A 26,763-nucleotide genomic window follows, 5' to 3' on the forward strand; every position below is an offset into this window, starting at 1 on the left:
TTCAATTGCATCACATGAAACCAGACAACTAAATATTGACAAATTTTACAAGTGCTTGTATACAAATGCAATGTTTAAATACTAAGATGGGTGAAGCTGAGTGCCTAGTACTAAATGAGGCTATTGATATAATAGGTATCACAGAAACTTGGTGGAATTATGATAATCCATGGGGCATGGTAATAACGGTATAAAATATATGGGAATGACAGTAATTCGAACTTGATGGGGAGTGGCATTAATATGAAAGAAAACCGAGTCAACTCTAGTAAAAATATTAAATGTATCAAACAGTACCATAGAATCACTATGGATATGAATTCCGTGCTTGAATAAGAATATAGCAGTAGGAATATACTGCCAATCACCTGATCAGAAACCTGATTGATTGTGAAATGTTCAGGGAGATCAAAGAGTCTACAAAAACAGAAAACCCAACAACACTAGGGGATTTCAACTATCCCCATATGGACTGGAAATACGTCACCTCAGGATGGGACGCAGAGATAAAATTTCAAAATCATCATAGTATCATAGAAGATTAGGGCTGGGAGAGACCACAGCAGGTCATCCAGTCCAACCACCTGCTCAAGGCAGGACCAACACCAACTAAATCATCCCAGCCAGGGCTTTGTCAAGCCTGACCTTAAAAACCTCTAAAGAAGGATTCAGAGTAGCAGCCTTGTTAGTCTGTATCCTAAAGAAGAAGAACAGGAGTACTCATGGCACCTTAGAGACTAACAAATTTATTTGAGCATAAGCTTTCGTGGGCTACAGCCCAAAGGAGGAGATTCCACCACCTCCCTAGGTAGCCCATTCCAGTGCTTCCCCACCCTCCTAATGAAATAGTGTTTCCTAATATCCAACCTAGACCTCCCTACTGCAACTTGAGAACATTGCTCCTTGTTCTGTCATCTGCCACCACTGAGAACAGCCGAGCTCCATCCTCTTTGGAACCCCCACTTCAGGTAGTTGAAGCCTGCTATTAAATCCATGCTCACTCTTCTCTTCTGCAGAGTAAACAAGCCCAGTTCCCCCAGCCTCCTGATCATTTTCATTGTTCTCTGCTGGACTCCCTCCAATTTGTCCACATCCTTTCTGTAATGAGGGGTCCAAAATTGGACACAATACTCCAGATGTGGCCTCACCAGCGCCAAATAGAGGGGAATAATCACTTCCCTCGATCTGCTGGCAATGCTCCTACTAATGCAGCCCAATATGCCATTAGCCTTCTTGGCAACAAGAGCACACTGTTGACTCATATCCAGCTTCTCATCCACTGAAATATTGAGGTTCTTTTCTGCAGAACTGCTGCTTTGCCAGTTGGTCCCTAGCCTGTAGCAGTGCATGGGATCAGGGCTGCCCAGAAGTGGGGGCAAATGGGGTAATTTGCCTCAGGCCCCAGTCCCCGCAGGGGCCCATACGAGAATATAGTATTCTGTAGTATTGCAACTTTTTTTTAAAATGGAAGGGCCCCCTGAATCCTCTGGGCCGCCCTGCATGGGATTCCTCTGTCCTAAGTGCAGGACTCTGCACTTGTCCTTGTTGAGCCTCAGATTTCTTCTGGACAAATCCTCCAATTTGTCTAGGTCGCTCTGGACCCTCTCTCTACCCTCCAGCATATCTACTTCTCCACGCAGCTTAGTATCATCTGTGAACTTTCTGGGGGTGCAATCCATCCCATCATTCAGATCAATAAAGATGTTGAACAAAACAGGCTCCAGGACCAACCCCTGGGGTACTTCGCTTGACACCGGCTGCCAACTAGACATCGAGCCACTGATCACTACCCGTTGAGCCAAACAAGCTAGTCAGCTTTCTATCCACCTTATAGTCCATTTGTCCAATCCATACTTTTTTTAAAACTTGCTGGCAAGAATACTGGGGAAAACCATATCAAAAGCCTTGGTAAAGTCACTGCTTTCCCAGTATCCACAGAACCAATTATCTCATCATAGAAGGCAATCAGATTGGTCAGGCATAACTTTCCCTTGGTGAATCCATGTTGACTGTTCCTGATCACCTTCGTCTCCTCCAAATGCTTCAAAACAGTTTCTTTGAGGACCTGCTCCATGATTTTTCTAGGGACTGACGTGAGGCCGACCGGCCTGTAGTTCCCTGGGTTCTCCTTCTCCCTTTGTTAAAGATGGACACTATATTTGCCTTTTTCCAATTGTCCAAGACCTCCCCTGATTGCCCCGAGTTTTCAAAGATAATGGCCAATGGCTCTGCAATTACCATTAATGACCGCATCTTGGAGTAGCTAGTTCAGGAACCCACTGAGGAGAAGCAATTCTTGATTTAGTCCCAAGCAGTGCACACAGGATCTGGTCCAAGAGGTGAATATAGCTGAACCACTTGGTAAAAGCAACCATAGTGTAATTAAATTTGCATAGGGGAAAATACCAAAAAAACCCACCAAAGTAGCATTTACCTTAAAAAATGGGGAAACTACACAAAAATGAGGTTAAAACAAAAATAAAAAGGAACAATCAGAAGAGTGAAATGCCTGAAACCTCCATAGAAAGCTTTAAAAATACCATAGTAGAAGCTCAAACTATATGTATACCCTAAATGAAAAAAACAGTAAGATTACCAAAAATAAATTCCACCATGGCTAAATAAAATCTTTTAAACATTGAAGGGTAAACCCTACTGAGGAAAATAGAAAGGAACAAAAACTCTGACCAGTCAAATATAAAAGTTTAATTAGGCAAGTCAAAAAAGAATTTGAAGAGCAATTAGCAAATGACAAAAAAAACTAACAGCATTTTTTTTTGACACAATATGTTGGGGAAGAGTCAACATGGCTTTTGTAAAGGGAAATTCATGCCTTAACCATCTATTAGAATTCTTTATTGGGGTCAACAAACATATGGACAAGAGTGATCCAGTGGATATAGTGCACTTGGACTTCGACAAGGTCCCTCACCAAAAGCTCTTGTGCAAAGTAGGCCATCATGGCTATGTCTACACTTACCAGGGATCGATGCTGCTAGTGAAGACCAGCTAAATCGACTGCAGAGCGCTCTCCGATCAACTCTGGTATTCCACCAGAACGAGACAATTAAGGTATGTTGATGGGAGAGCATCTCCCATGGACGCAGCGCAGTGTAGACACCACGGTAAGTCAACCTAAGCTACGCCAACTCCAGCTGTTATTCACGTAGCTGGAGTAGTGTAACTTAGCTCCACTTACCGCGGTAGTGTAGACAAGGCCCATGGGATAACAGGGAAAGTCCTGTCATGGATTAATAACTGGTTAAAAGATAGGAATAAATGGTCAGTTTTTATAATGGAAAGAGGTAAATAGCAGGTTCCCCCAAGGAACTGTACTCGGACCAGTGAGTTCAGCATATTCATAAATGATCTGGAAAAAGGGGTAAACAGTGAGGTGGCAAAGTCTGCAGATGATACAAAAAAATTACTCAAAATAGTTAAGCCCAAAGATGACTGCAAAGAGTTACAAACGGATCACACCAAACTGGGTGACTGGGCAACAAAATGGTAGATGAAATTAAATGTTGATAAATGAAAGGTAATGCACATTGGAAAACATAAACCCAACTATACATATAAGATGATGGGGTCTAAATTAGCTGTTACCATTCAGGAAAGAGATCTTGGAATCACTGAAGATAGCTCTCTGAAAACATCCATTCAATGTGCAGCAGTGGTCAAAAAATAACAATGTTAGGAACAATTAGGAAAGAGATAGATAATAAAACAGAAAATAATATATCACTATATAAAAGTCTATAGTATGCCCACATCTCAAATAGAATGTGTGGTTCTGGTTGCCCCATCTTAAAAAAAAAAAAAACATTAAAATTGGAAAAATACAGAGAAGGGCACCAAAAATGATTAGGGGGACGGAACAGCTTCCATATGGGGAAAAATTAAGGCATCTCTGACTGTTGAGTTTAGAAAAGAGACAACTAAGAGAGGATATGATAGAGGTCTATAAAATCAGGAATGGTGTGGAGAAAGTGAGTCAAGAAGTGTTATTTCCGCCTTCACAGAACCAGGGGTCACCCAATGAAATTAATAAGACAGCAGGTTTAAAACAAACAAAAGTATTGCTTCACACAACTCAGTCAATCTCTGGAACTCATTACCAGGGGATGTTGAAGGTCAAAACTGTAACTGGATTTAAAAAAGAATTAGATAAATTCATGGAAGATAGGTCCACCAATAGCCGTAAGTCAAGATGGTTTAGGATACAACCCCATGCTCTAGCTGTCCCTAATTTAGTCCTTGCTGCTCACCCAGTAATCTGCCATATAGTGTAAAGGCATTAAAAAAAAAATAATGAAGCCAGAGCTTTATTATATTTTACATAAATGCATTCATTTAAATTAAAACCCTACTTCCATAACACTGATCTACAATTTTTGAGAAGTCGTCTGCTTCAGAGATAAAATGGGATATTTATTATGTATTTTGATGTGCTGAATTCAAATATGACAATTAAAACAACTGATTGGCTACTGTTTCTAAGATATTTAAGTTTTTACATTTTATGTCTATGTATATTGTGTAGATAGAGTTTTAATCATAAATTGCAAACCTAGGTCTTTTCATGTGTTTATGGTTGCTTTACATGATAATATTTCACCTGTCCTGTTTATGTAACCCTTTAAAAATCAGCAAAAGGGTTATATAAATAACATTTATTATGAAACAAAAGGCAAAAAACTATTATGTACATAGTTTAGTCCTAGTCAGTGTCTACTCGGCGCTTCTTGGCTTGTCTTGGATTCATGAGATGGAGCATCTCTTGTCACTGTCCAGCAATAATCTGCAAGCATTGATGGGCTCCATTTGCCCTGATAGCCTGCCAGGAGATTCCACTACTGTAGTCTGGAGCCCAACAGCTCTGCCTTACTCTTGGGTAGTTCCAAATCCCTCACAAGGTCATTCAGTTCACCTTGTGTTATGAGGTGTGGTTCAGAGGAGGAGGATGGGAGAAAATGTGGGTCCTGTGACATTGATGGTTCAGGACCAGAAGTTTCATTCTCTTACTCGTCTGACTCAAGTTAGAATGATTCTGGTGCATCAGGAACCGGCAGTCCTTCTCCGTGGGGTACTGGGCGTATAGCTGATGGAATGTTTGGATAATGCACAGTCCACTTTTTCTTCTTTGACACACCTTTCCCAACTGGAGGCACCATACAGAAGTAACAATTGCTGGTATGATCTGTTGGCTCTCTCCAAATCATTGGCACTGCAAAAGGCATAGATTTCCTTTTCCTGTTCAACCACTGGCGAAGGTTTGTTGCACAAGTGTTTGCAGCATTTGTGTGGGGCCCACCTCTTGTCCTGATCTCCAATTTTGCAGCCAAAATAAAGGTGATAGGCTCTCTTAACCATAGTGGTTATACTGCGCTTTTGTGATGCAAAAGTCACTTCACCACAAACATAGCAGAAGTTATCTACACTGTTCACACAAGTACAAGGCATCTCTGTTCACTTTGGCTAAACAGAAATGTGTCCCTTTGCAAAATCAAACACTGACAAATAAGAGAGCACGACACTGTATGATTTCTAGAGCTGATATAGGGCAATTTGGTCAGCAGAGTGATGTAAGCTTCGTTATGATTGCATCATCCATGACTTCTAGGAATAACATGATGCAATTCATATCATGTATGACGCAATACCAGCTTCAGATTGCATCATTCATTGTTTTGCCTAAAAAGCAAGTACTGTCCAAAACCAGTCAGATTTATTCGTAGATCCAGTCAAAGACGTATTTTAGTCATTTCTGGTTTAAATTGAGATCCCTTCCCTTTATAACTCATTTATCCTCTGCCATTCCCAAGTCAAGGGTCGTATATACTGACCCAATAGCATATCTTGAAAACTAGAGCCAATCAACAATTTTAAGCATCATTTTCGTTCTCAGTGACCCAGAATTAGTAAAGTTGGACTACATTTATTTCAGAAGCATTTTGGCTGTAGAGCAGTGTAATTTGTAGGAGAGACTCGGAATAAATGGACAGGGATTTCACTTTTTGATAAAAGCAAATGGCATGTTGGCAAAAATTACATGAAGACAGCAGGTACTGGACAGAGTCTAGTGCACATTAAGGTAGTAGTATTTGAAACGGGACTACATTAATGCAGACTAGGGAGATTTTAGTGTGTGCCAGCAGGGTGCACCTGGGCCAATTAGAGGAAGGAGTATTACAAACAAGCCCTTTTTCAGTGGAAGCCCTTTGATATTTTTGTGGGTGGGCCATTCGGATCCAGATCTCAGGGTTTTAATCTACTCTAAAGCACACATCATTGTAGGGCACCATCCAAAGTCTGATGTCATTAGGTTCCTCCAAATCTTTGTAAAACATTTGAGTTCTTAAGAGTTTAATTTTGAACGTTTAAAAATGGAAGACAACATGTTTAGAAAATACCTTTTGCCATCTGCCACTGATGAAGTCTTTTTTGGGGGCAGAAGCCAACATTACTCTTTGTAGAGGAGATATAAGATTCCTGTTAAAATACAAAATATTATCAGCTGTATAGTTTTAGATGTCCCATAAAGGAGTTAGTCGAGTTTTTAAAAAGATTTTATTTATACCACTAGATGGAAGTGTAAGGAAATGCATTAACAAGCTAAACAGAACTTACTGAAGAAATGGGAAGTCATCTTCCTTGTCTGCAAATGGTTTGTAATAGGAGAGTACTGTGCAACAGATCAGGAGAAAAGGCTAGAAATGGACAGTAGTTTTACAGTAGGTTTTATTAAAACAATTCATTACATTGGATAATGATTTTTCAACAAATGCTGCCCTGAAAATATTATTTGTGTAAACACTACCACCACCTACTTCTCCGTAGGCAATGGTGTTTCAGCATTATCCTGAAGTCTTTCTCTAGAAGTTAAGCCCCGAGCATTCAATTCAGCTGCTGCATTCAGCATTTCTTTTGTGTGAGGCGAGGGGCCCCAATCCTGCTCCAATTGAAGTCCGTGACAAAGCTCCCATTGAAACCAATGGAAACAAGATCAAGTCCTCTGTCAATGGAAGTTGCATCATTGTACTGGACTTCTAATCAGGAAGTTTCAGAATAATGATGATACTCACTGAAATACATAAAACAGTTATAATGTTTCTACAAAGTACTGTAAAAATTCATGTCTATATTTATCAGAGATGTAAGTGGTGACAATAGAATTAGAACTATCAATATAGTTTGCCTGTAAAGGTTCTGTAACAAACCTTTATGTTGTATAACCCCAAATTTGGCTAACTTAGGCATGACATTTAGCTTTTGTAAAACTTGCAATCCACAGAAATAATTTATACTAGCATGTTAGATTTTTGATGAAAACTTTTTGCAGTGTCGCTGCTACAGCACATCTGCTGCAAAGGCAGGCAGGCAACAATTTAGCTTTAATGAAAGCACAGATTTGGTTTTCATGCAACTCTGTAAACAAGACAATGGGGGGGGGGAAATCAGGCTACAGAGTTCTCTCTAAAGTGGATCACTGACATACATATTACATCACCGCTTGGCTGTACAGGGAATATTTCCAGACAAACTGTGCTGGTAGCCAAAACCTGCCAACCTTGTCTCAGACATCCATTTAAGCTTAAAAGCAGCATATCAAATGCAGAGTTGCATGTTGGGATCCACCAGCTGGCTTCGATTCCTGCTTAGTTCACTGCTCTACAGCATCTTCACTGAGGATATTCAGCCACTGTTGTAAATTGTCCCTTCATTACACATATTCTGCTCATTGTCCCAAGGTCACATCAGATGCAAAAAAAAGTGTCATTGAAAGAAAAAAACACAGGTGAACTGCGTGCAACAACTTACAATGGAATTAAAGAAAATGGACATCCAGAACGCAGGACTCCCGCAGTCTGGCAGGACAGCGTTCAAAACTAAAAGTACTCAGCTCTCTCCTCTTCCTTTCCGATCCCTATACCTTGGTTTTGGAGATACTAGTTAGTATCCTAACAACTGCAAAAGGAACAGTCAAGAGAATAAAACAAAGTGACAATTTCCTGTGCTTTCAACGGGATCATGGCATTAATTAATAGGCATAACACTACCTGTTGGCCTTGGAATGTGTGGGTAGGAGAGAGTTAAGAAAAATGGAGTATAAGATCTGGGTGAATGTAATACCATATACTTTTCTAATTATTTGAGGATCAAAAAGCATTAACTAATTAATAGTCAGCTATATGCCTATTAAGTCTGTCTAGGGAAAAAAGATGCTTTTTATTATATAAAAAAATCAAGCTCGATGACATGATTTGAAACACTATTTAGCACCTAATGCTGACAGTTTAACAGCTCATGTCTAAGTAAGTGTTGTTTCAAATTATGTTAGCTAGATCAGGTTTAAAATAAAACTACACCTTTTCCCACTTTAGACAGACCCCTGCTGTTGAGCGTTTAGCACTACTGAATCAGGCTACTGTTATTTACCTAAATATGGATTTAGATATTTAACTTTAGACATCCAAATGTTAAAATGTTGGCTTGAACTTCATTTGTAAGTTGTATCTGAATAGTTTTAATTTTTAATTATTTTTCCCCTCACACAACTTAGTTGTTTTTACAGTATCTGTAATATTTTTAAAGTTTACATTTTTGTGCTTGAACTGAATCATACTGCATAGTTTTTGTCAAACTGGATAAAATGTTCTAGCATGCATCTGGTATATATTATACAATTGAAACACTCTGTAGTCTCCTCAGAGATTAGAATAGCCATGCTAAAAGTCTCTATATCCATACTAAAATATCCTTAGTTTCTAAAGGATTCAAAGCCTGTGTTAAGAGTATTCTATAATTTACAAGGTAAATTATAACTTGTTTTTATATACTAAGAAACATTGGATCTTACAGTTTGAGTTTGCTTGTGATTTCTTCCTGAAAAATGACAAAATACTCCAAATAAAGGCAATGCAGAATGAGTACGGGCAAGCAACAGATCAATGATAGATGAGACAACATGTGTTTACAAGAGCAGAAAACATTCTGAATATCAAATATCTACAGAGTTGTCTGAACTGCTCTGTATCTTTGCCATGAATAGTAGCGCAGAAAAGCAATATAATTAAGCCCCAAGACACAAATGCTTTATAGCTTTTCACTCAAGAGTACTGGGCAGATATACATTTACAGCAATCTTTCTGACCGCAATTCACTACAATCTAATCTTTAGTTCACACAAAGACCTGCAAGGGGAAGAGTGAACATATGCATATTTCATCAAAATATTTTAGTCTTTACTTGTGAGTAATTATGGAAACCAGAGAGGGATGAGCCTGTGACGCAAAGATAAATTTACTGAAACGAACATATGCCCACAATTGTAAAAGGTGAATTCTGAAACAACTAAACCAGGTTCTATTTGTGTACAAATTTAATTACATTCTTATTCTGAAACAAACACTCACTAAGTCAACCACTTACAAAATACTTCAATGTAAAAAGATTAACCATTATGGTTCAAGTTAAGACCTTTTAGTTATTAAAAACACATGAATTTTGGCACCTTAAAAATCAAAGTAACTTTATTTCAGTAATATCAAACAGATATTTAACACTGTGCCTCTCATCCTGAAATCGACGTGTGCTCAGGGTCATTATGCATTTATTCCTCAACATATTTGAGGAATAACGTCAAAAGTCATACATTTATGTGCACACAGTTAGAATAAAAAACTTCTATTTAAACAAATTGTCTTTCAAAGAGGATTTAAATCCTCCACCCCCACCTGCACTCAACTTTCCCAGTATTTATGGTTGTTGCAAAAGGAGACTGATTCAATTATTTTAATGAGGAAGTATTCAAGCAGACTGAACTAATTATTAGAAACCATCAAATTCTCCCCATAACTCCTTTTAATGGGAGCTGTTAGCATGTAACTGACAGAATGGTCAGGCCCTAGATGGCTAGTAGTACATCAATTTTCTTCACACTGCAATTAATATTTATATAGAGAGTTATAAAAGCTCTCAAACCAATAAAAAACAAATTCAGAGTTAAGACTGCTTCTCTTTTAACTCACTTGTCTTTTACTCTGTAAGAACTCTGCTTGCTGAAACAAAAACTAGATTGGCAGTTTACACACCAAGGCCCAGATCCTCAAAGGTATTTAGGCATCTAGCTCCCATTGAATTCAATGGGAGCTAGGCACCTAAATACATTTGGGGATTGGCCCTGGGCCTGATTCTTCTTTCACTTAGACCATTTTCAGACTGGCATTGTAACTCCATTGATGTCTATAGGGTTATGCCTCATTTTCGCAGATACAGATGACTAGAGAATCGGGTCCTGAGAATCTCCTTGCTTTTGCCAATTCAGAGTACAAACAAAACAGTTTTTGTATTTATCTATCTTATATTATGGATCCAAGCATCTATTTCAAAGCCAGCTGTGGTACTCTGAGGGTATACTCTGCCTAAAATCAGAGTACAATCCATTAAAATCATAGAGACTATTACTCCCTGAGCAGTCTGTATAACGGCTGCCAGGAACATACAGTGCCAGTTTAGTCTATTACATAGCAATGACTGTAAATCATTGACATAATTGACTTACCTAACCACAATGGCCAACTACTACTACATATTAACTTTGGTGCACTCTAAGGATCACAATTCTTTTTCCTTTCTTGTCATATGAACAAAGTCCATAACATCAGATGCATTGGTGCCTATTTTAACCTTAAACCAATTGAGTAAAACATAAGAAAGTTGCTATCTAAAGCAGGTAACCCCAAGATATTAAATGTTAACTTTGCTGTTATTAAGTAAATGCCCAACATTAATAAGTGAATTGGTGCATTTAAACATATGCTCTCTTAAACCCAGTAATCCCTTGTCTTCTTATTCCCACCCCCACCCCCCTAAATAGCCAGAAATTGTATGGGTAAGGCTGCAAAACTTAGAGACAGTTGGTTTCCTCTGTGAACAACAAAAGTGTTGATTTTCTATTTACTATATTCAGTCTGGTTAATTTGTTTATCATAGATCTTCTCTCTGTTTGGTAGCTCGGTTGTCTTCTTTGAGGGGTTTCGATTTCTTCTCTGCATCTTTTTTCTTTTTAGTTTTCTCTGGTTTGGTTTTATTTTTTACTTTTTCACTTTCTTCTGCTCCTTTGCCAGGGTACACCTGACCTTCTAGAGTTACATCTGCACATCTCTCCTGATTTACCAGAAAGTCTTTGATCTCCCACGCATAGCTCCCATCACGTAGCATATAGATGGCACGATTTGAGCCAACAATAAACCTAGATGAAAAAAAACTGTCAATTAGCATTTGGTCTTTGAAGTGCTCAAAACATTATGTTTCATTTAGAGCTATTCTAAGAGCAGGGTGCACTTAGTAGCATTAAGTGGTACATCTGCTTAAAAAAAAAAAAAAAAGCAGATCGTGCTCAACCCAACACACACACCATGGCAGCAAGTACAATTTCTTACTAGTCTCGCCAGGAAATTTGCTGTTATACAACTACTGCTATTAGCTACATATAAAAGTGCTGATATCTTATAATTAAGCCTGCGAGTTTGTCACAGAAGTCACAGATTCTGTGACCTCCATGACTTCTGCACTGGCCGGTGTGCCTGGCTCAGGCAGCTCCTGTGCCAGTTGCAGCTGCTGGGGCAGTCTGGTCACCGCACACCCAGCAGCAGAGTTTGAGTGTGGGAGGGGGCATGGGGTTGGGGCACAGGATGGGGTGAGGCAGATTCTGGCCACTGCTTACCGGGGGGGCTTCCCAGAAGCGGTGACATCGCCCTTGCTCAGCTGCTAGGCAGAGGCACGGCCAGGCAGCTCTGTGGGCTGCCTCTGCTCAGAGCGCTGGCTTCACAGCTCTCATTGGCACGGAACTGCAGCCAACGGGAGCTGCAGGGGCAGCGCCTGCAGGCTGAGGCAGCACACAGAACTACCTGACCCCCCTGCTTAGGACGGAGTTGAGCAAGATGTGTGTCGCCACTTCCGGCGAGCAACCCAGGGAAGCGTCACCAGAGCCAGCCTCACCCCGTCCTGGGCCCCATCCCCTTGCCCGTTCCCACACCCAAACTGACTCTGCTGCTGCTGGGGTCAGGCGTGGAGACAGATAGGCAAACCCATCCCGAGTTTTAGTCATGGGTAAAAGTCAGAGACTGGTCACGGGCTGTGAATTTTTGTTTACTGCCCGTGACTTTTACTAAAAATACCCGTGACTAAACCGTAGCCTTACTTACAATAAATACTCATTAATATGTATAAAACAAAGCAAAGAGAAAAGCGAAGAATATAAGCTCAAAAACCAAGTAAGAACGAAGACATTAAATTATCTAAAGTTTTTGGCCGTGTTGAGACTTGGTGCCTTCAAGGAAACCACAGAAAGACACATCTGCCTATGTTTCAAAAATGTAGTTGATGAATATTTAAGAATATATGAAAAATATTACAACAAGATTCTTTTAAGTAGCTAATAAATAAACTGTCAACATGCATTAAATCTCTTTCACAGAAAAAGAAATAAACAGTATTCCATTACTGGATGTAAGATCAATATAGCAACAGAACTCTGTCTGCCTCCTCACCAGCACAGGCAATCTATCATCCCTCTATTTCAAAAGGATCTCTGAAAGTTTATTTTTAGTAAAAGGAATTAAAAGCTGAGTAGTGACACAGACTTCCAGGTGGAATACTTTCTTATCAAGCACATAAACAATTACAATTAAAAAGACAGATGGCTGGACTGAGTTAGAAAAGGATAGGCCATACAGACACTATGACTAAGGGCTGGTCTACACTATACAGTTAAACTGCCATATGTCAACCTAATTATGTCAATGTCTACATTACAGCCTTCCTCCCACCGATGAAAGTGCCCTACAACACCGACAGAATAACTCCACCTCCATGAGAGGTGTAAGGCTTACTTGGTGTAGTTAGGGTGATGCAGTGTCTGTGTAGAGGCTGTGTCCTTTACACTGGCTGTCTTGTCAATTTCACGCAGGAAAAAAAAAAAGCCTCTGCTCCCCTGGAGAGCTGGGCAGCTGAATGCTGTTCCCATCTGAGAGCTAGGGCAAGAAGCCTGGGCGGCTCCCTGCCCACTCGGGGCACTACTGGCAGGAAGCTGCCAGCAGAGCTGAGAGACTGGGCTCTCAGTTCCCCACACTGCTCCTCTTAGGTTGGTGGAAGCGCTGCTGCTGAGGACACGCACCACTGACCCAAGGAGGGTAGTGTGGACATGCACCACCACAGAGATTACTGCGGTGGCTGTAAGTCAACCTCACAAAGATGGATCCAGTGATTTAGGAGAGCAAAGAAACAGACAGAGAAACAGAACAGCTCTGAAGAACACTTCGAGAAAGAAACATCAGGGTCCTGTCAAAGCCATACAGAACTTTGAAAACAATTATTTACCTTTGTACATCATAGTTTGCATTGAAGAGACTGCCTTGCCACAGGCTGGTAATTTCCTCAGTCTCCTTTTCAGTGGGATTTCCTGACACTGTGACGAACATCATAAGAGTCTTCCCTTTTTTTGTCATTTTCAGGATACTCTCAGGCTTGCTTGGATCAATTTCGGAGAAGTCTATTGGTGCTGATGGCCTTTTGTGTTCAGGAAGATCTCCCTCTTCTATGTCATCATCTTTCTGTTTTGAAACAAACAGATTTTAATTACACATTAAACTTAACACGCCACCTCAATATAAACTCCAACCCATTGCAGACCTATTCTTTTGACATTTGTCACTGTTTAGTTTAGAAAATTATTAGGCACTGCTTGTGATAAAGAGCAAGATGTGTTTAATTATGAGGATTCCAAAATAAAGACAAATATAGCAAAACTGCATGCACCTTGTATACTTTGTGGAACATACAAAAGCAGTGTTGCAATGTACATGAACACACACACCCTTAAGAGTTAGTAGCTCTTCATTAATTTTTTTTTTTTTTAATTTAGGTTCCCTGTACATTTACTTTCATTTCTACACCATGCCCTATACCAGCTTATGAATCAGGTATTATCCTCCGACCACATGATGGAGATAGGAAAAGACAATGCTGGTTCGGATGAATGGCCGCAGCTGTTCTCCTGTCTGGAACAAGTGGAGTCTGCTTTTTTAGTCACTGACGTAGGGTTTTTAATTGAATTTCTATCACAACGTTGTTCTGCAGTCTTTTACTTTGGGAATTACAGTGTTACTTCTTAAATAGGTATTTAAGCTTTTCCTTCTTCACTGCTTGCAAACTGGTTTTGATCGAACTTTTGTGAGTTGTATATACAAAGCAGGGCCGAAGAGAGAATACACCTCTACCCTGATAAAACACTGTCCTTGGGAGACAAAAAAAAAAAAAAAAAAACCTTACTGCATGATAGGTGAAACCGCTATATATTGAACTTGCTTTGATCTGCTGGAGTGTGCAGCCCCGTCCTCCAGAGCACTGCTTTACTGCGTTATATCCGAATCCATATTATATCGGGTCACGTTATATCAGAGTGGAGGTGTAGCTGTCTAGTGGACTGAGCTCAGAAATTCTAAGTTGCTCCCAGCTCTGCTACCAACTTACTGTGTAGCCTTCAGTAAATCATTTATTGTGGATTTTTCACAAGCATGTAAGTGATTTACTAGCACAAACTCCATGGGGAAAAAGATCACAAACGCTTCTGAAAATCCCATCCTTATTCTCTCTGCCTTAGTCCCCATTCCTGAAAATTGGGAAGAACACTTTTTGGGGATACTGAGAAAGGCCATGTTTGTAAAGTATTGTGAAAGTGCAAAGCACATTACTGAGAAATAATTTTTAGGAAACAGAAAAGCAATTCTCAGTACTATTCTAAAATTAGTTTAAGCCACACAAATGTAGTTTATTTTGTACTTACGAAAAGAGGAGCTAGGAATACAAAGTTTCCTATACATTACACAAACTGGCTAAGACTGCAGTAATAACACATGCCTATCAATATTAATTAGCTGAATGGCTATGCGAATTTATTTGATTTCTCAAAGTAGTATTGCTTTGGTTTGAGTAAGTATAACCTTCCATCAAAAGGAGTGATTGACAGCTTCCCTGTATGGCACTTCATCATTTGAAGATCTCTCAGAAAGCTTTATAAAAGAGATATGTATTACTGTGTGAAGTCCAAAACTAATAACTAAAAGCAAGACAAATATGTGATTTTCAGTATAAAATGAATAAGTAAGTCTGCCAGGCATGTATGAACATGAAGTTTCACAAAGAAAGTACTAAATGGATTAAATGACACCCATACACCACTTCTTTATCTGTTTTCTCCTCACACACCCCTTCCTAAAATGAAGGCTCTCTGTTATTGATTTCCACATACTGTATTGTATATATTTCTATTACAGAATTAGCCAAAAAAGCCTATGGTAATTTATGATTTTAGCTGTGAGCCAACTCTGGAGTATGTCGAAGTTTAAAATTAGTGCAATAATAAATGGTTTTAAAGAACATCAATTTTAGCCCTGGAAAGAATTCTGGCACAGATTTTGGCTCCACTTCTGGCTCTCTTATGCTCTTCAGACTATACAAAGTAGAGGGAAAGTAACCGTGGAGGGGCTGTTAGAGATTACCCTGACATACGGGAACCCTTGGGTGGCATAAAGAAGATGTAGTGTGCTCTATGCTAACTTGCCCCCCCCCCCCCCAGTATAATGGGAAAGGCCTGAGCACAATGCGTGCTGGCCAATCACTGCCCTCTTTAACTCCCCCTGGAGCCGTTAAAAGCATACATTAAAAACCCTTAAACGCCTTTAACTATTACATGTCTGATTCAGTCCCATGTGCTCGCAGGTTCGAGGCAAGGAAAAGAGCAGCTTAGCGGTAACTTTGCCTTCCTCCCTCAACTGTGTCAAGAATGAGTTCAGAACAGTTGAAGATTATGCCCTGTGTGTATAAAAAGATATATGGTAGATTAATTCCTGATTATTAAATAATCCTCAACATCCCTGTGAGACTGGCAAATATTCTCATTATACAAGTGGGAAAACTGAGGTAGAGAGGTAAAGTAACTTGTCCAAAGCCAGATAGTAAGTTAGTAGCTGAACCAGGATTTGAATTTTAATATTTCCTGACTCCTAACACCACAACCATTCTTCCATATGGTCTCATTTTTATCAGTCACATGCTCTGTTATAACTCTCCTTCTCTTCCTCTGCCCTTTATCTGACACTTCCAGTTTCCTCATCCCACACATTTACAACTACTTCAAATTTCCTTTCTGACATCCAGAAAGTTGGGGGGAGAGGGTGGCAAAGGCAGAGGGATACGAGGAGGAGGAGGAGAGTGCACATATAGCCATCTTACAAATTCTTCAGCCTCACAAGGCCTGTGTGCTCTTTTGGCAGCCCTCTGGAAAGGCAGGGCGTGACTCCCACTTTCCAAGCCTTGCTGTTGGTTACCATAGAGATAGGAAACACTAAAAAATAAGGCTCTCCACAAGGAAGCATATTAGCTAGTCATGATTACCATCATTTTAAACCAAGGGTTAAATCATGTTTTAACATCATTTTAGTTAAAACATATTAGGTTACACAATTTCTAATGCAATGCTTTTTTCCCTGTAGACAAGGTCTTAGTGCCAGTTCATAGAATTAGAAGTCCAGAAGTTGCTCAACAGAAATACTCAGTTCAGCAGAATCAGGTGGCTTTTTTCTTCTCTGCAAAGATCTCCTGTGCAGAAGGCACATGCAAAATCCAGTTCCCACACTTTGACTTGAAACCCTGTGTAACTGGGTACAGATAAAAGTGATATATTTTTACCTCTGTTGCTTTCAAAAACAGAACAAGACATTCTGAACCACAATCATAGGGGAAGGAATGGAATCAGAAGGATCTGTGGCATTTGGGAGAGACAAACAGAAAAGGCAGAAGATGGGGAAAAAAGAAATAGAAGAGACTGTAGCGACAGAAGGACCCATAGGGAGACAGGGAACAGGCAATAAAGGAAAGTAAACAGAACATAAGAACCATCTGACCCAGTATGGCCAATGATCCATCTATCCCAGTATCCATTCTGCCTATAGTGCAGGGGTCAGCAACCTTTCAGAAGTGGTGCGCTGAGTCTTCATTTATTCACTCTAATTTAAGGTTTCGTGTGCCGGTAATACCTGTTAACATTTTTAGAAGGTCTCTTTCTATAAGTCTATAATATATAACTAAACTATTGTTGTTTGTAAAGTAAATAAGGTTTTTAAAATGTTTAAGAAGCTTCATTTAAAATTAAATTAAAATGCAGAGCACCCTCCCACCCCCCGATCAGTGGCTAGGACCCGGGCAGTGTGAGTGCCATTGAAAATCAGCTTGTGTGCCACCTTCGGCACGCATGCCATAGGTTGCCTACCCCTGCTAGAGTGGTTGATGTCAGATTCTTCAAAGGGAATGAACAGAACCAGGCAATTACTGAGTGATCGATCCCATCATCTGGCAGTCATCATTTTGTACGTATGGCTGGGATTATGATTTCCAGCGTGTATTACTATGCATTTGACAACACTGAATGTCACCTGCCATTCTGTTGCCCAAACTATCCCGTTTTGTGAGATCCCTTTGTAACTCGCTGCAGTCAGCTTTGGACCTAACTATCTTGAGTAATTTTGTATCATCTCCAAACTTTGCCACATCATTGTCTACCCCGTTTTCCAGACTTTGTATGAATATGTCTGAACAGTAATGGCCCCAGTACAGATCCTTGGAAGACATTGCTATTCACCTCTCCAGCGTGAAAAACACCATTTACTCCTTCCAATCGTTTCCTTTTAGCCAGTTACTGATCCATCAATTTTAGCCCATAACTGCTTAGTTTGCTTAAGAACCCTTGGCGAGGGTCCTTGTCAAAGGCTTTCTGAAAGTCCAAGTACACTATATCCACCATATCACCCTGATCCACATGTGTTGACCCCCTCATTCTAATAGATTGGTGAGGTATGATTTCCATTTTCAAAAGGTGTGTTGACTCTTCCCCAACTAACTCTGTTCATCTGTGTGTCTGATAATTTTGTTCTTTAGTATAATTTCAGCCCATCTGCCTGGTACTGAAGTTAGGCTTACCAGCCTATAATTGTAAGGAGCGTTTCAGAAACTCTTTTTTTTTTTTTTTTTTTAAATTGGCCTTTACCAGCTGACTGACTGGTGGATAACTAATGTAACGGACTGATTTAAGCAATGGGTTACATACCACACTTCGTAGTTCCGCACTTTCATATTTGAGTTCCTTCAGAACTCTTGGGTGAATACCATCTGATCCTGGTGACTTATTACTGTTTAATAAATGAAGTTATTAACATGTATGAGTAGTACACGTCCGCAAGACTGGGGCCTCGAATAGTAACTAGTTTGAAAGCCAGTCTAGTTGGGAAGAGATAGTGGAGAATAAAGTGGGCTACAATAAGTTGAACTGAATAACTGATGACATGTGGTACCTTAATTTGTGCTCTCAACCACAACTACCTAGTAGAAACCATGTATCTGTTCATTCAATCTCTCAAAATAACTATCTACTTGCTCACTAGCTTTGACCACAGCAGAGCTCTCAATCAAGTTCTGGCCATGGTAAAGTGGACAGAGCTCAAACTGCCAACGCCCAGGTTATTTGCACTCATCCCAGACTGTAACTGGGGGTTTCAGGCAGAGGAGGGAAGGGGGGGGTCATGCGGGGTCTAGGATCCTACCTATTCCGTCCCCCCCCAACACACACATATACACAAAACCTTTTATTGCCTCTACCTGATGGAGGTGGAATATGTCACAGCGGGGCCGAACCCCTTTGCCGGCAAGGGAACCCCGACCCCACTAGCACAGCTCGCCCCCCACCCCCTTGTTAGGGGAACCCCGGCCGGTTCTCCCCGCCCAGCGGAGGGAAGTAGCCAGCGCGCCCCCTGCCCAGGCGGGCACGGCTCCAACAGCAGCTTTTTTGGGGGAAGCGTCCCGCGCCCGTTGGGGCAGGAGAGCGGCCTCCCGTCGGCCGCGGCCGAGCTGCGTGGCGCGGGAGGGGAGCGGACAGCAATGGGCCGCGGGGGCCCCGCGGCGAGCACATGTCAATTCAGCTCCGGGCTAAGCAGCGGGGGTCGGGAAGCTGAGCGCGGGGGGGGGAGCGGTGGGGGGCTGAGGGAGCCGGTGCGGGGCCCCGACCCAGCCCGTACCTCCCACTGCTCCAGCAGCCGCGCCATGTCCGCATCGTTATAATCCCGAATGTCCTTCTTCTTCTTGGCGGGCTGGGCCCGCCGCTTCCCCTCGGGCTCGCCACCCCCGGCGGCCGCGGCCAGCACCAGCAGCACCAGGCCCAGGCGGGCCCAGCCAGCGGCCGCCGCCATCTTCTCCGGACTCCGCGAGAAGGAGGCGCCTCCTCCGCGTCCTGCCTCCGGGGCGGGGGCAACAGCGGCTCGGCCTCTGCCCGGGGGCCCGGCCTGAGATCCCGGAGAGGGAGGTGGGGGTAGGGCAGGGGCAGGGGCTGGCCATGTACCGGTCAGGGAGGGCTCAGAAGTGCCGCCCTCTCACCTTTAACAGGGAGGCGTCACCCATCCATTCCCGGCCTGGCTTGACACTGGGGGCAGCCTCCGCGCACGTAGGCCCAGCCCAGCTCAAGCCGCGCTGGCGGCCAGGGGACTGCCTGGGCGTAACCCAGTGCGGGGTTCGGCCCCATCACTGTAACGAAAGAGACCCGAGGTTTGAAAAGACCCTTCAGAAAGGAATGTAAAGTTTTAACATCTGTAAGTGATTGCTGCCCTCGCCTTTCCTTCAGCTGGGTGAACGGATGCGGCATTGCCAACCCTAAATATTTAAAAGGCATGAGTCAAGCTTGAAACTGACTTTAAAATCATGAGATTAGGTAAAAATAATAGACTTAGTGTTCTTTTTACTTGCCTTCTGCTTTTTGAGCCTTTTGGACGCACTGGGGTCACATTTTGAAGCTTTCTCTGCAGCCATGAGGGCTAGAAACTTTTTATTTAAGAAAGAAGGCTGAAATCATCACATATCCACTTGACTCCCGGAGCTGGGGCTTTAAAGAAAACAATAATTATCATGAGACTCATGACAATAGCATGAGAGTTAGCAATACTGCGGATATGTTTAGTCTGTGCTGTAAGGATTGGCTCCCAGTGTTGGAGATGCTCTGGCTTTTGGAACATGTCCCAGAGATCTCATGCAATTGTAGCAGAAGACTTGCTTTAACTGCCATGTAGTCTCTGAAGGATGAAACCATGAGGGGCCATAGCTTCTAAGGTGGCTTGGAAAGGGCCAGCACCCAGCACTGCTTTCAGGATCTTGGCAGGTGGACTGGAGTCCATATCAAAGGAAAGGAAGCTGGATAGAGGATGTGCCTGAGTGTATGCCCAGAAGTCTGGAGTTTAAGGCAGTGACCAGCTTCTGTTCCAGACCCAACAAATCTAAGAGCCCATGCGATCCAAGGTTTGGGTCTGTTACAGCTACGGTGACCAGATGTCCCAATTTTATAGGGACAGTCCCGATATTCTGGGCTTTTTCTTATAGATGCCTATTACTCCCCACCCCGTCCCGATTTTTCAAACTTGCTATCTGGTCACCCTAGTTACAACTGCCTTGGTTTGCTATGGTGTGCTCAGCTAGGGCTGTAAAAACCTTATATGTTATCATTTTCTAACATTTTTACTACAAATGAGCAGAACAGGAAGCTGTTAAACCATAAGCCTATTCCTCTAGCTTATTAAATGAACAGTAACCAAACCAGTGTTTTAATTAGCTGCCATTTCACAAAGCTGTCCCATAAATTATTAATAACATATTTGTTCAAGGATTTGGCACTGTATCTAATATCTGATCTGATATATCAGATTGCCATAGTTAATGTTGCTTTTATTAAAGATGATTCTGGTAACATTCTTACTGCTGGAAGATATTTACATTTACTGAAAACATTCACATTTACAGACTAAATATTCAAAGTTTAGGAAGCTGTATCTCTGTCTCTGATTTTGGTGTATGCAAATAAAAAATATGTACCACTAAGTTTCTAATTTGAAATATTGTCTCTAATACCACTTTTTCCCTCCAAAAACAAAACAAAAAAAAACCCCTCTTTACTTTGTCTTCTGGTGCTCCTATTGCACATACAAGTTCTGCTTGCCTGACTAGTTCACTTTGCCTAAACGGATCTACTTGTATGAGTCAGGTGAGCAGATGGTTCTGAATATCCTACAGTGCACAATATTATGCATTCCTTCTAAATGTACTAAAGTTTTTGTATGTTGTATTGTGAATTTCAGGGAAAGGAGTGTTTCTTATACTAGGCTAGGATCTTACAACTGTCTCCGTGTGGGGAGAACCTCACTCAAATCAATTATGGCTTGCATGAAGCCATTTGCAGGATTCGGGCCTTAGCAAGGGGAATGTTTGTGAGCTTTATGGTTCTTCCTCCCCCAGTGATACTCGTGGAAAACAAGAATAATGCAATCCTAAATATATAGCATAGAACAGAGGTGGGCAAACTATGGCCCGTGGGCCACTCCAGACTGTTCTGCCTGGCCCTTGAGCTCCTGGCGGGGGAGGCTAGCCCCCCACCCCTCCCCTGCTGTCCCCCTTCCCCCGCAGCCTCAGCTCACTGCAAAGCCAGCACTTTGGCCTGCCGCTCCTGCTGTTCGATAAATGTTAGGAGAAGGAGGAAGAAGAGGTAGCTGGAGGACATGCAGCTGGGGGTCCAGTTATGCTGCAAGCCAGGACCTGTTTGAGACTCCACTGCGGTCCAGTCAGACCTAGCAGTTGAGCACAGGTGAGCTTGATGCAGGGGAAGGAAGTTTGAGCTGAGTGTATATGAGCAGTTCCCATTACAATAATGGTTTTCCCAACTTAATAGGATGCAGCTATTGACATTTTGTTAATTTGTACTAGAAAAGATATCAGTACAACAGAGGTAAAGTTATCTGCATTCTATTTCCCTGTAGATTTAGGTGAGGGATATGGAGCAGTTCATTTATGTACACAAGGATGCCCCTTGAATCCTGAAAGATCTTTGAAACATTCATGTTCTTGGCAATCCTTTCACAAAGGTTCCTAGGGATGACAGCCTCATTATAATATAAAAATATACTCATCTCCTAGAACTGCAAGGTCATTGAGTCCAGCCCCCTGCCTTCACAAGTAGGACCAAGTACTGATTTTGCCCCAGATCCCTAAGAGGCCCCCTCAAGGATTGAACTCACAATGCTGGGGTTACCAGGCCAATACTCAAACCACTGACCTATACCTCCCACCACCTCTGTGGTAGGATGCTTTCCCACACCAGTCAGTGATAACTTTGGAAGACACCATTGCAATAAACAGGCTAGCAGAATATGAGTCTGGGCAGCTTTGGGATGCCAGCAGCAGCTGTGCTCTCTGTGCCTTTGTTACACTCAGAAGTGAGATATCCACTAAAATCACCACTGCTTGTGGAAAATGGTACACATAATCAACGCAATTGCTCTATACTCATAGTTTCATGCAGTTGAACAATTCTTTCCTCATTTCCTTCATCCCTAGTAGGCCATACTTACCATGGCTGGTACTGTGAATGGTGCCATGCGAAGCGTCAATAAGCATGTTTTGTTAATAAGCATAAAACTTTAGGGGAGCAAGGGAAGGGATTCTGAATCTTAATTTTCACTTTCCATTGTGAATATACTGACAATGGTACCTCTCTGTGTTTTGTCTGTAGCTGCTGCTGCAGTGGCCTTGAAGGGATCCCCCTCCACACCTCCTGGAATGCCTGAACCAGATAAGGAGGAGAAAGAAGAGGTCTTGAGATGACACATTGAGCAAGATCCTACAAGCCAGTGCTTCATCAGACCATGAGCAGAGGGCCTGGAGGATGAATATTGCAGACTATATGGTGAAGGAAAGAGTGGACATGAGAGAGTTCCAACAGGAAAAGAAGAGGGAGATTCACCAGGACATAATGGGGCTTTTCCAGCAGCAAACACAGATGCTGCAGACTGTTGTGGACCTACAAGTTCAGCAATCACGGGTTCACCCCCCACCCCTTTGCAATCCCTGGATAACTCAATTTTAGCACCTCCCTTAATCCCCCTCAATATTCCATGTGGCATCAGGGGTTGCGTCCCTCTCACTCCATACTGGGAAACAGTTAGGACAACCACAGTTTCACACATATTGACCAGTGAGAGCCATGCTTGCTGTAGGGGTGTCCCCAAAATGGATATTTCCCCTTGTTAAGTTCTGTTCCATGTGCTACAGAATGCTGGATGGTACTGAAAGCACCCATTTACACATTACTGTACAGCACTGGTCGGCAACCTTTCAGAAGTGGTATACCGAGTCTTCATTTATACACTCTAATATAAGGTTTTGCATGCCAGTAATACATTTTAACTTTTTAGGAGAGTCTCTTTCTATAAGTCTATAATATATAACTAAACTATTGTTGTATGTAAAGTAAATAAGGTTTTTAAAATGTTTAAGAAGCTTCATTTAAAATTAAATTAAAATGCAGAGCCCCCCCGGACCTGTTAGCCCAAAACAGTTTAACTATGGTCTACACAGATCAGAAGATGGTCTATCTGCAGATCCCACCTCCTCCTGCATCTATCATCAGGTGATTTATTAAGACAGAGGCAGAATAAGATGTAACACACAAATATTTATTATGTCACTAGTCAGTAAACTAGACAAGGAACCCTTCAGACAATAAACAACATAAGCAACACTGTTAACACTCGGTTGTTAACAGTTACCAAAGCGTGAAGCTCAGAACCCTTAAACCCCCTTAACCTATAGATGTAAAACAGAGGAAAACCACAATGGATATTACAGTACCATATCCTGAAGACAGGGACACAATGACAAAAACTCAGGATACTAACAGGAATAGTGAAAATCAGGGGTGCTGGACACCAAACAGAAACTCAGCAACTGGGTATTCTTCTCCCTCTGAGCAGGTCTTCTCCCTCTTGGGTAGATCTTCTCCCTCAGGTAGGTCTTTGGTGCTTGCCCACGCAGTCTCTGCTTGACCTCGTAGTCCAGTGCAAGTATGAGCTCACTAATGATGTGTAGCAGTTGAGTGCAAGTATGTTAATAGAGACCAAGAATCTAAAGTCCTATGAGTCCTAGTCTCTCTGGGGCTCCTGGCAGCTAGCTGAACTGTGTGGGACACTGGCTGCCACTCAGATGGACAGCCCTGAGTGACAGGTGTGCCACTGACTAAATAACCTGCAGTAGCTAGGCAGAGGATGGCTGTCACATGACTCTAACTGCCTTGACCTTTCCTCTCCTTGATTTGAAAAAGGCTGAAAGGGCACTAAATCATCTGAGGAGAAGGGTATCCAAGATGGAAGCTTAGCTGTCCTTTTACAAATCCAAGATGGACATTACATAAACCAGGTCAGAAACAGATTTTACCCAACAGACTGGTGGCCAGGACCCGGGCAGTGTGAGTGCCACTGAAAATCAGCTCGCGTGCCACCTTTGGCACACGTGCCATAGGTTGCCTACCCTTGTTGTACAGTATGACAACTAATAAGATCAGTGACAAACAGTGTAATAATCCTAAATGTACAGTGACACCACAAAATGAATAGGTGCATTGACAGTGATATATTCATAGATGTACACCAAGCACCACACAATTCCTAATAGCCCTCAAAACTGCAGGGCCAGATAGATCACAGTCCACCGTAACACATTACTATGGCTTGCTGTTAAAGTGCTCCTTCAAAGCCTCCCTAAGCCCTATAGCTTTGTACTGAGCTTTTCTAATAGCCCTTGTGTCAGGCTGTTTGAACTCAGCAGATAGCTGCTTCACCTGCACTCCTCTCCCCTTAGCTTCACAAGGTACTGTGCTGGACGCAACAGGTAGCTATAACCATTGGGATATTTTTTTCACTGATATCCAGTCTTATGAGTAAACAGTGCCAATATCCTTTCATTCTACCAAAAGTACATTCAACTGTCATTCTGCCCCAGTTGAGCTGGTTGTTGAATCTTTCTCTGATGCTGTTGTGGCAAGTATATGGCTTTATGAGCCAGGGAAGCAAGGGTAGACTGGGTCCACCAGGATCATTACTATCATTTCAACATTGCCAATGGTAATCCACTGGTTGGAAAAGGAAGCAAGGGTAGACTGGGTCCACCAGGATCATTACTATCATTTCAACATTGCCAATGGTAATCCACTGGTTGGAAAAGGAAGTCCTGGCTTGCAGCTTTCTGAGCATTCCTATGTTCTTAAAGATGCAAGCATCCTGCACCTTCCCTGACTAGCCAACACTGACATGAGTGAAGCATTGCCGGTGACACACCAGTGCTCGCATAATCATAGAAAAGTAACCCTTTTTGTTGACATTCTCTGTGGCAGGCTGGTCCAGTGCCAAAACAGGGATATGTGTGCTGCCTGTTGCTCCACTGCACTTCAGGAAGCACGTTGCTGCAACTCCATCCACTATGTCCTGCATTGCCAAGAGTCACAGTGCTGCATAACAGGAGACTTTCAATGGCCCCCACAGTGGATTTTCCACTTCCAGAATGTTTTCCCACTGACCAGAATCAATCCAAAATACAAGTTTCCACAGTGCAGTCACCACTCAATTCTCTGTTGTCAATGCAGCTCTCATTCTGGTGTCCCTGAGCTGGAGGGCTGGGGTGAGTTTGGCATATAGATCCAGGATTGTGGCCTTGGAGGTTGTACATCTGAAAGTTTTGCAGTCACTCCTTGTCGGCCAAAACCTGCATTACAATGCAATCCCATCAGTCTGTGCTAGTTTCTGAGGCCCAGAAGCAGCACTCCATGATCTGCAGCTTCTCTGTGAATGCTACTAACAACCTTGAATTGGTTTTCACTACGTAACACAGCAATGCTGGAGGATCATGCATCCTGTGCTTGCAGTGCTCATGAAAATAATTCAAAGCTGTGAGCTTCTGTGAGAGATGGTGGATAACAAGCAGGGTCACATGGATGTGTGAGATTTTTTTTTTAAATTATTGGATATGGATGATGTTATGGGATGGAGAAAGTTGCTTGCTAGGAAGTTAACCTCTTGCTCCCAGTCCCCCTTGCACATTTATGACCCACCATGCATTGCTAAAATATCCTAAAAGACAATGTGTTGGACACAGACGAGTTGCACACTGGGATACCTATCCATGGTGCATTGCGCTGTGCATCGACAAAAGCACCCCTGGTGAGTACGCGCACCATCAACATGGGGAGCCAAGTATGCATGCACACAAGCAATAAACTGTGGTGGCCAATATAACTTGCAGCAGCAAAAGTTTGTAGTGTAGACATGACCTCAGTATCACATCAGGAGCCTTGAATCCATTTCACTCATGAAGTGAGAATACACACTAAGTAGATTGATTAGGTTTAGAGAACAGCTAGCCAGAGCCCAGATATAGGCTGAAGCTGCAAAATTCAGGACTGAATCCAAACTTCTCCAAAGTTAGGGCTGGTTGGGATCTAGCTCATAGTCTGAGCCAGCCATGAAACTCTGATTCAGACACTGACTTCTCCAAAATTCAGGGTTATACTGATCTGAGTTTAGAGTTGGCTGCAGCTTTACAATTAACCATACACATACACACACAGTCACACATTTTATTTATATAATGACATTATGAATTAACTGCATCCTGATGGACTAAACTGAGCTTTTGGGGGAAGTGCTGTGCCAGTTTTGTTGCTGGAATCCATTGGTTTCACCAGCTGGCACAAATTCCATGGATATAAATTCTGTCCGAGTGCTGCATTATTTCATCAGCTCCAGTAGGGCTAGACATTATCTTTAATCTCTGCAATGCTGTAGAATA

General features: G+C 42.1%; 1 protein-coding gene and 1 long non-coding RNA gene across 6 annotated transcripts in view; both read right to left on the minus strand.

Annotated features, from left to right (window-relative positions):
* Positions 1 to 6,723: 6,723 nt before the first annotated feature.
* MESD (mesoderm development LRP chaperone) lies at positions 6,724 to 19,316 on the minus strand. The gene is made up of 3 exons (XM_030577793.1): positions 19,131 to 19,316; positions 13,384 to 13,616; positions 6,724 to 11,254 (listed from the first exon to the last, which is right to left on the minus strand). Exons 1-3 carry the CDS (start codon positions 19,299 to 19,301, stop codon positions 10,990 to 10,992), a joined length of 669 nt encoding a protein of 222 aa, XP_030433653.1. The 5' UTR covers positions 19,302 to 19,316; the 3' UTR covers positions 6,724 to 10,989.
* Positions 19,317 to 25,091: 5,775 nt separating this feature from the next.
* Positions 25,092 to 26,763, minus strand: part of LOC115658522 — a 95,430-nt gene continuing 93,758 nt past the window's right edge. For all 5 annotated transcript variants that reach the window (XR_004002322.1, XR_004002323.1, XR_004002325.1 and 2 more), the window contains one exon: positions 25,092 to 25,680. This is a non-coding gene — a long non-coding RNA (uncharacterized LOC115658522). The remainder of the gene's footprint in view (positions 25,681 to 26,763) is intronic.

This window comes from Gopherus evgoodei, chromosome 10, assembly GCF_007399415.2.
Source record: "Gopherus evgoodei ecotype Sinaloan lineage chromosome 10, rGopEvg1_v1.p, whole genome shotgun sequence".
Classification (NCBI taxonomy): Eukaryota; Metazoa; Chordata; order Testudines; family Testudinidae; genus Gopherus; species Gopherus evgoodei.

Coding starts and splice junctions, on each gene's coding strand:
- MESD (XM_030577793.1), bottom strand. CDS start 19,301: ATGGCGGCGGCCGCTGGCTGGGCCCGCCTGGGCCTGGTGCTGCTGGTG. Junction 13,617..19,130: donor GGCTGCTGGAGCAGTGGGAG/GTACGGGCTGGG, acceptor GTTTCAAAACAG/AAAGATGATGACATAGAAGA. Junction 11,255..13,383: donor GCAAACTATGATGTACAAAG/GTAAATAATTGT, acceptor TTTTTCATCTAG/GTTTATTGTTGGCTCAAATC.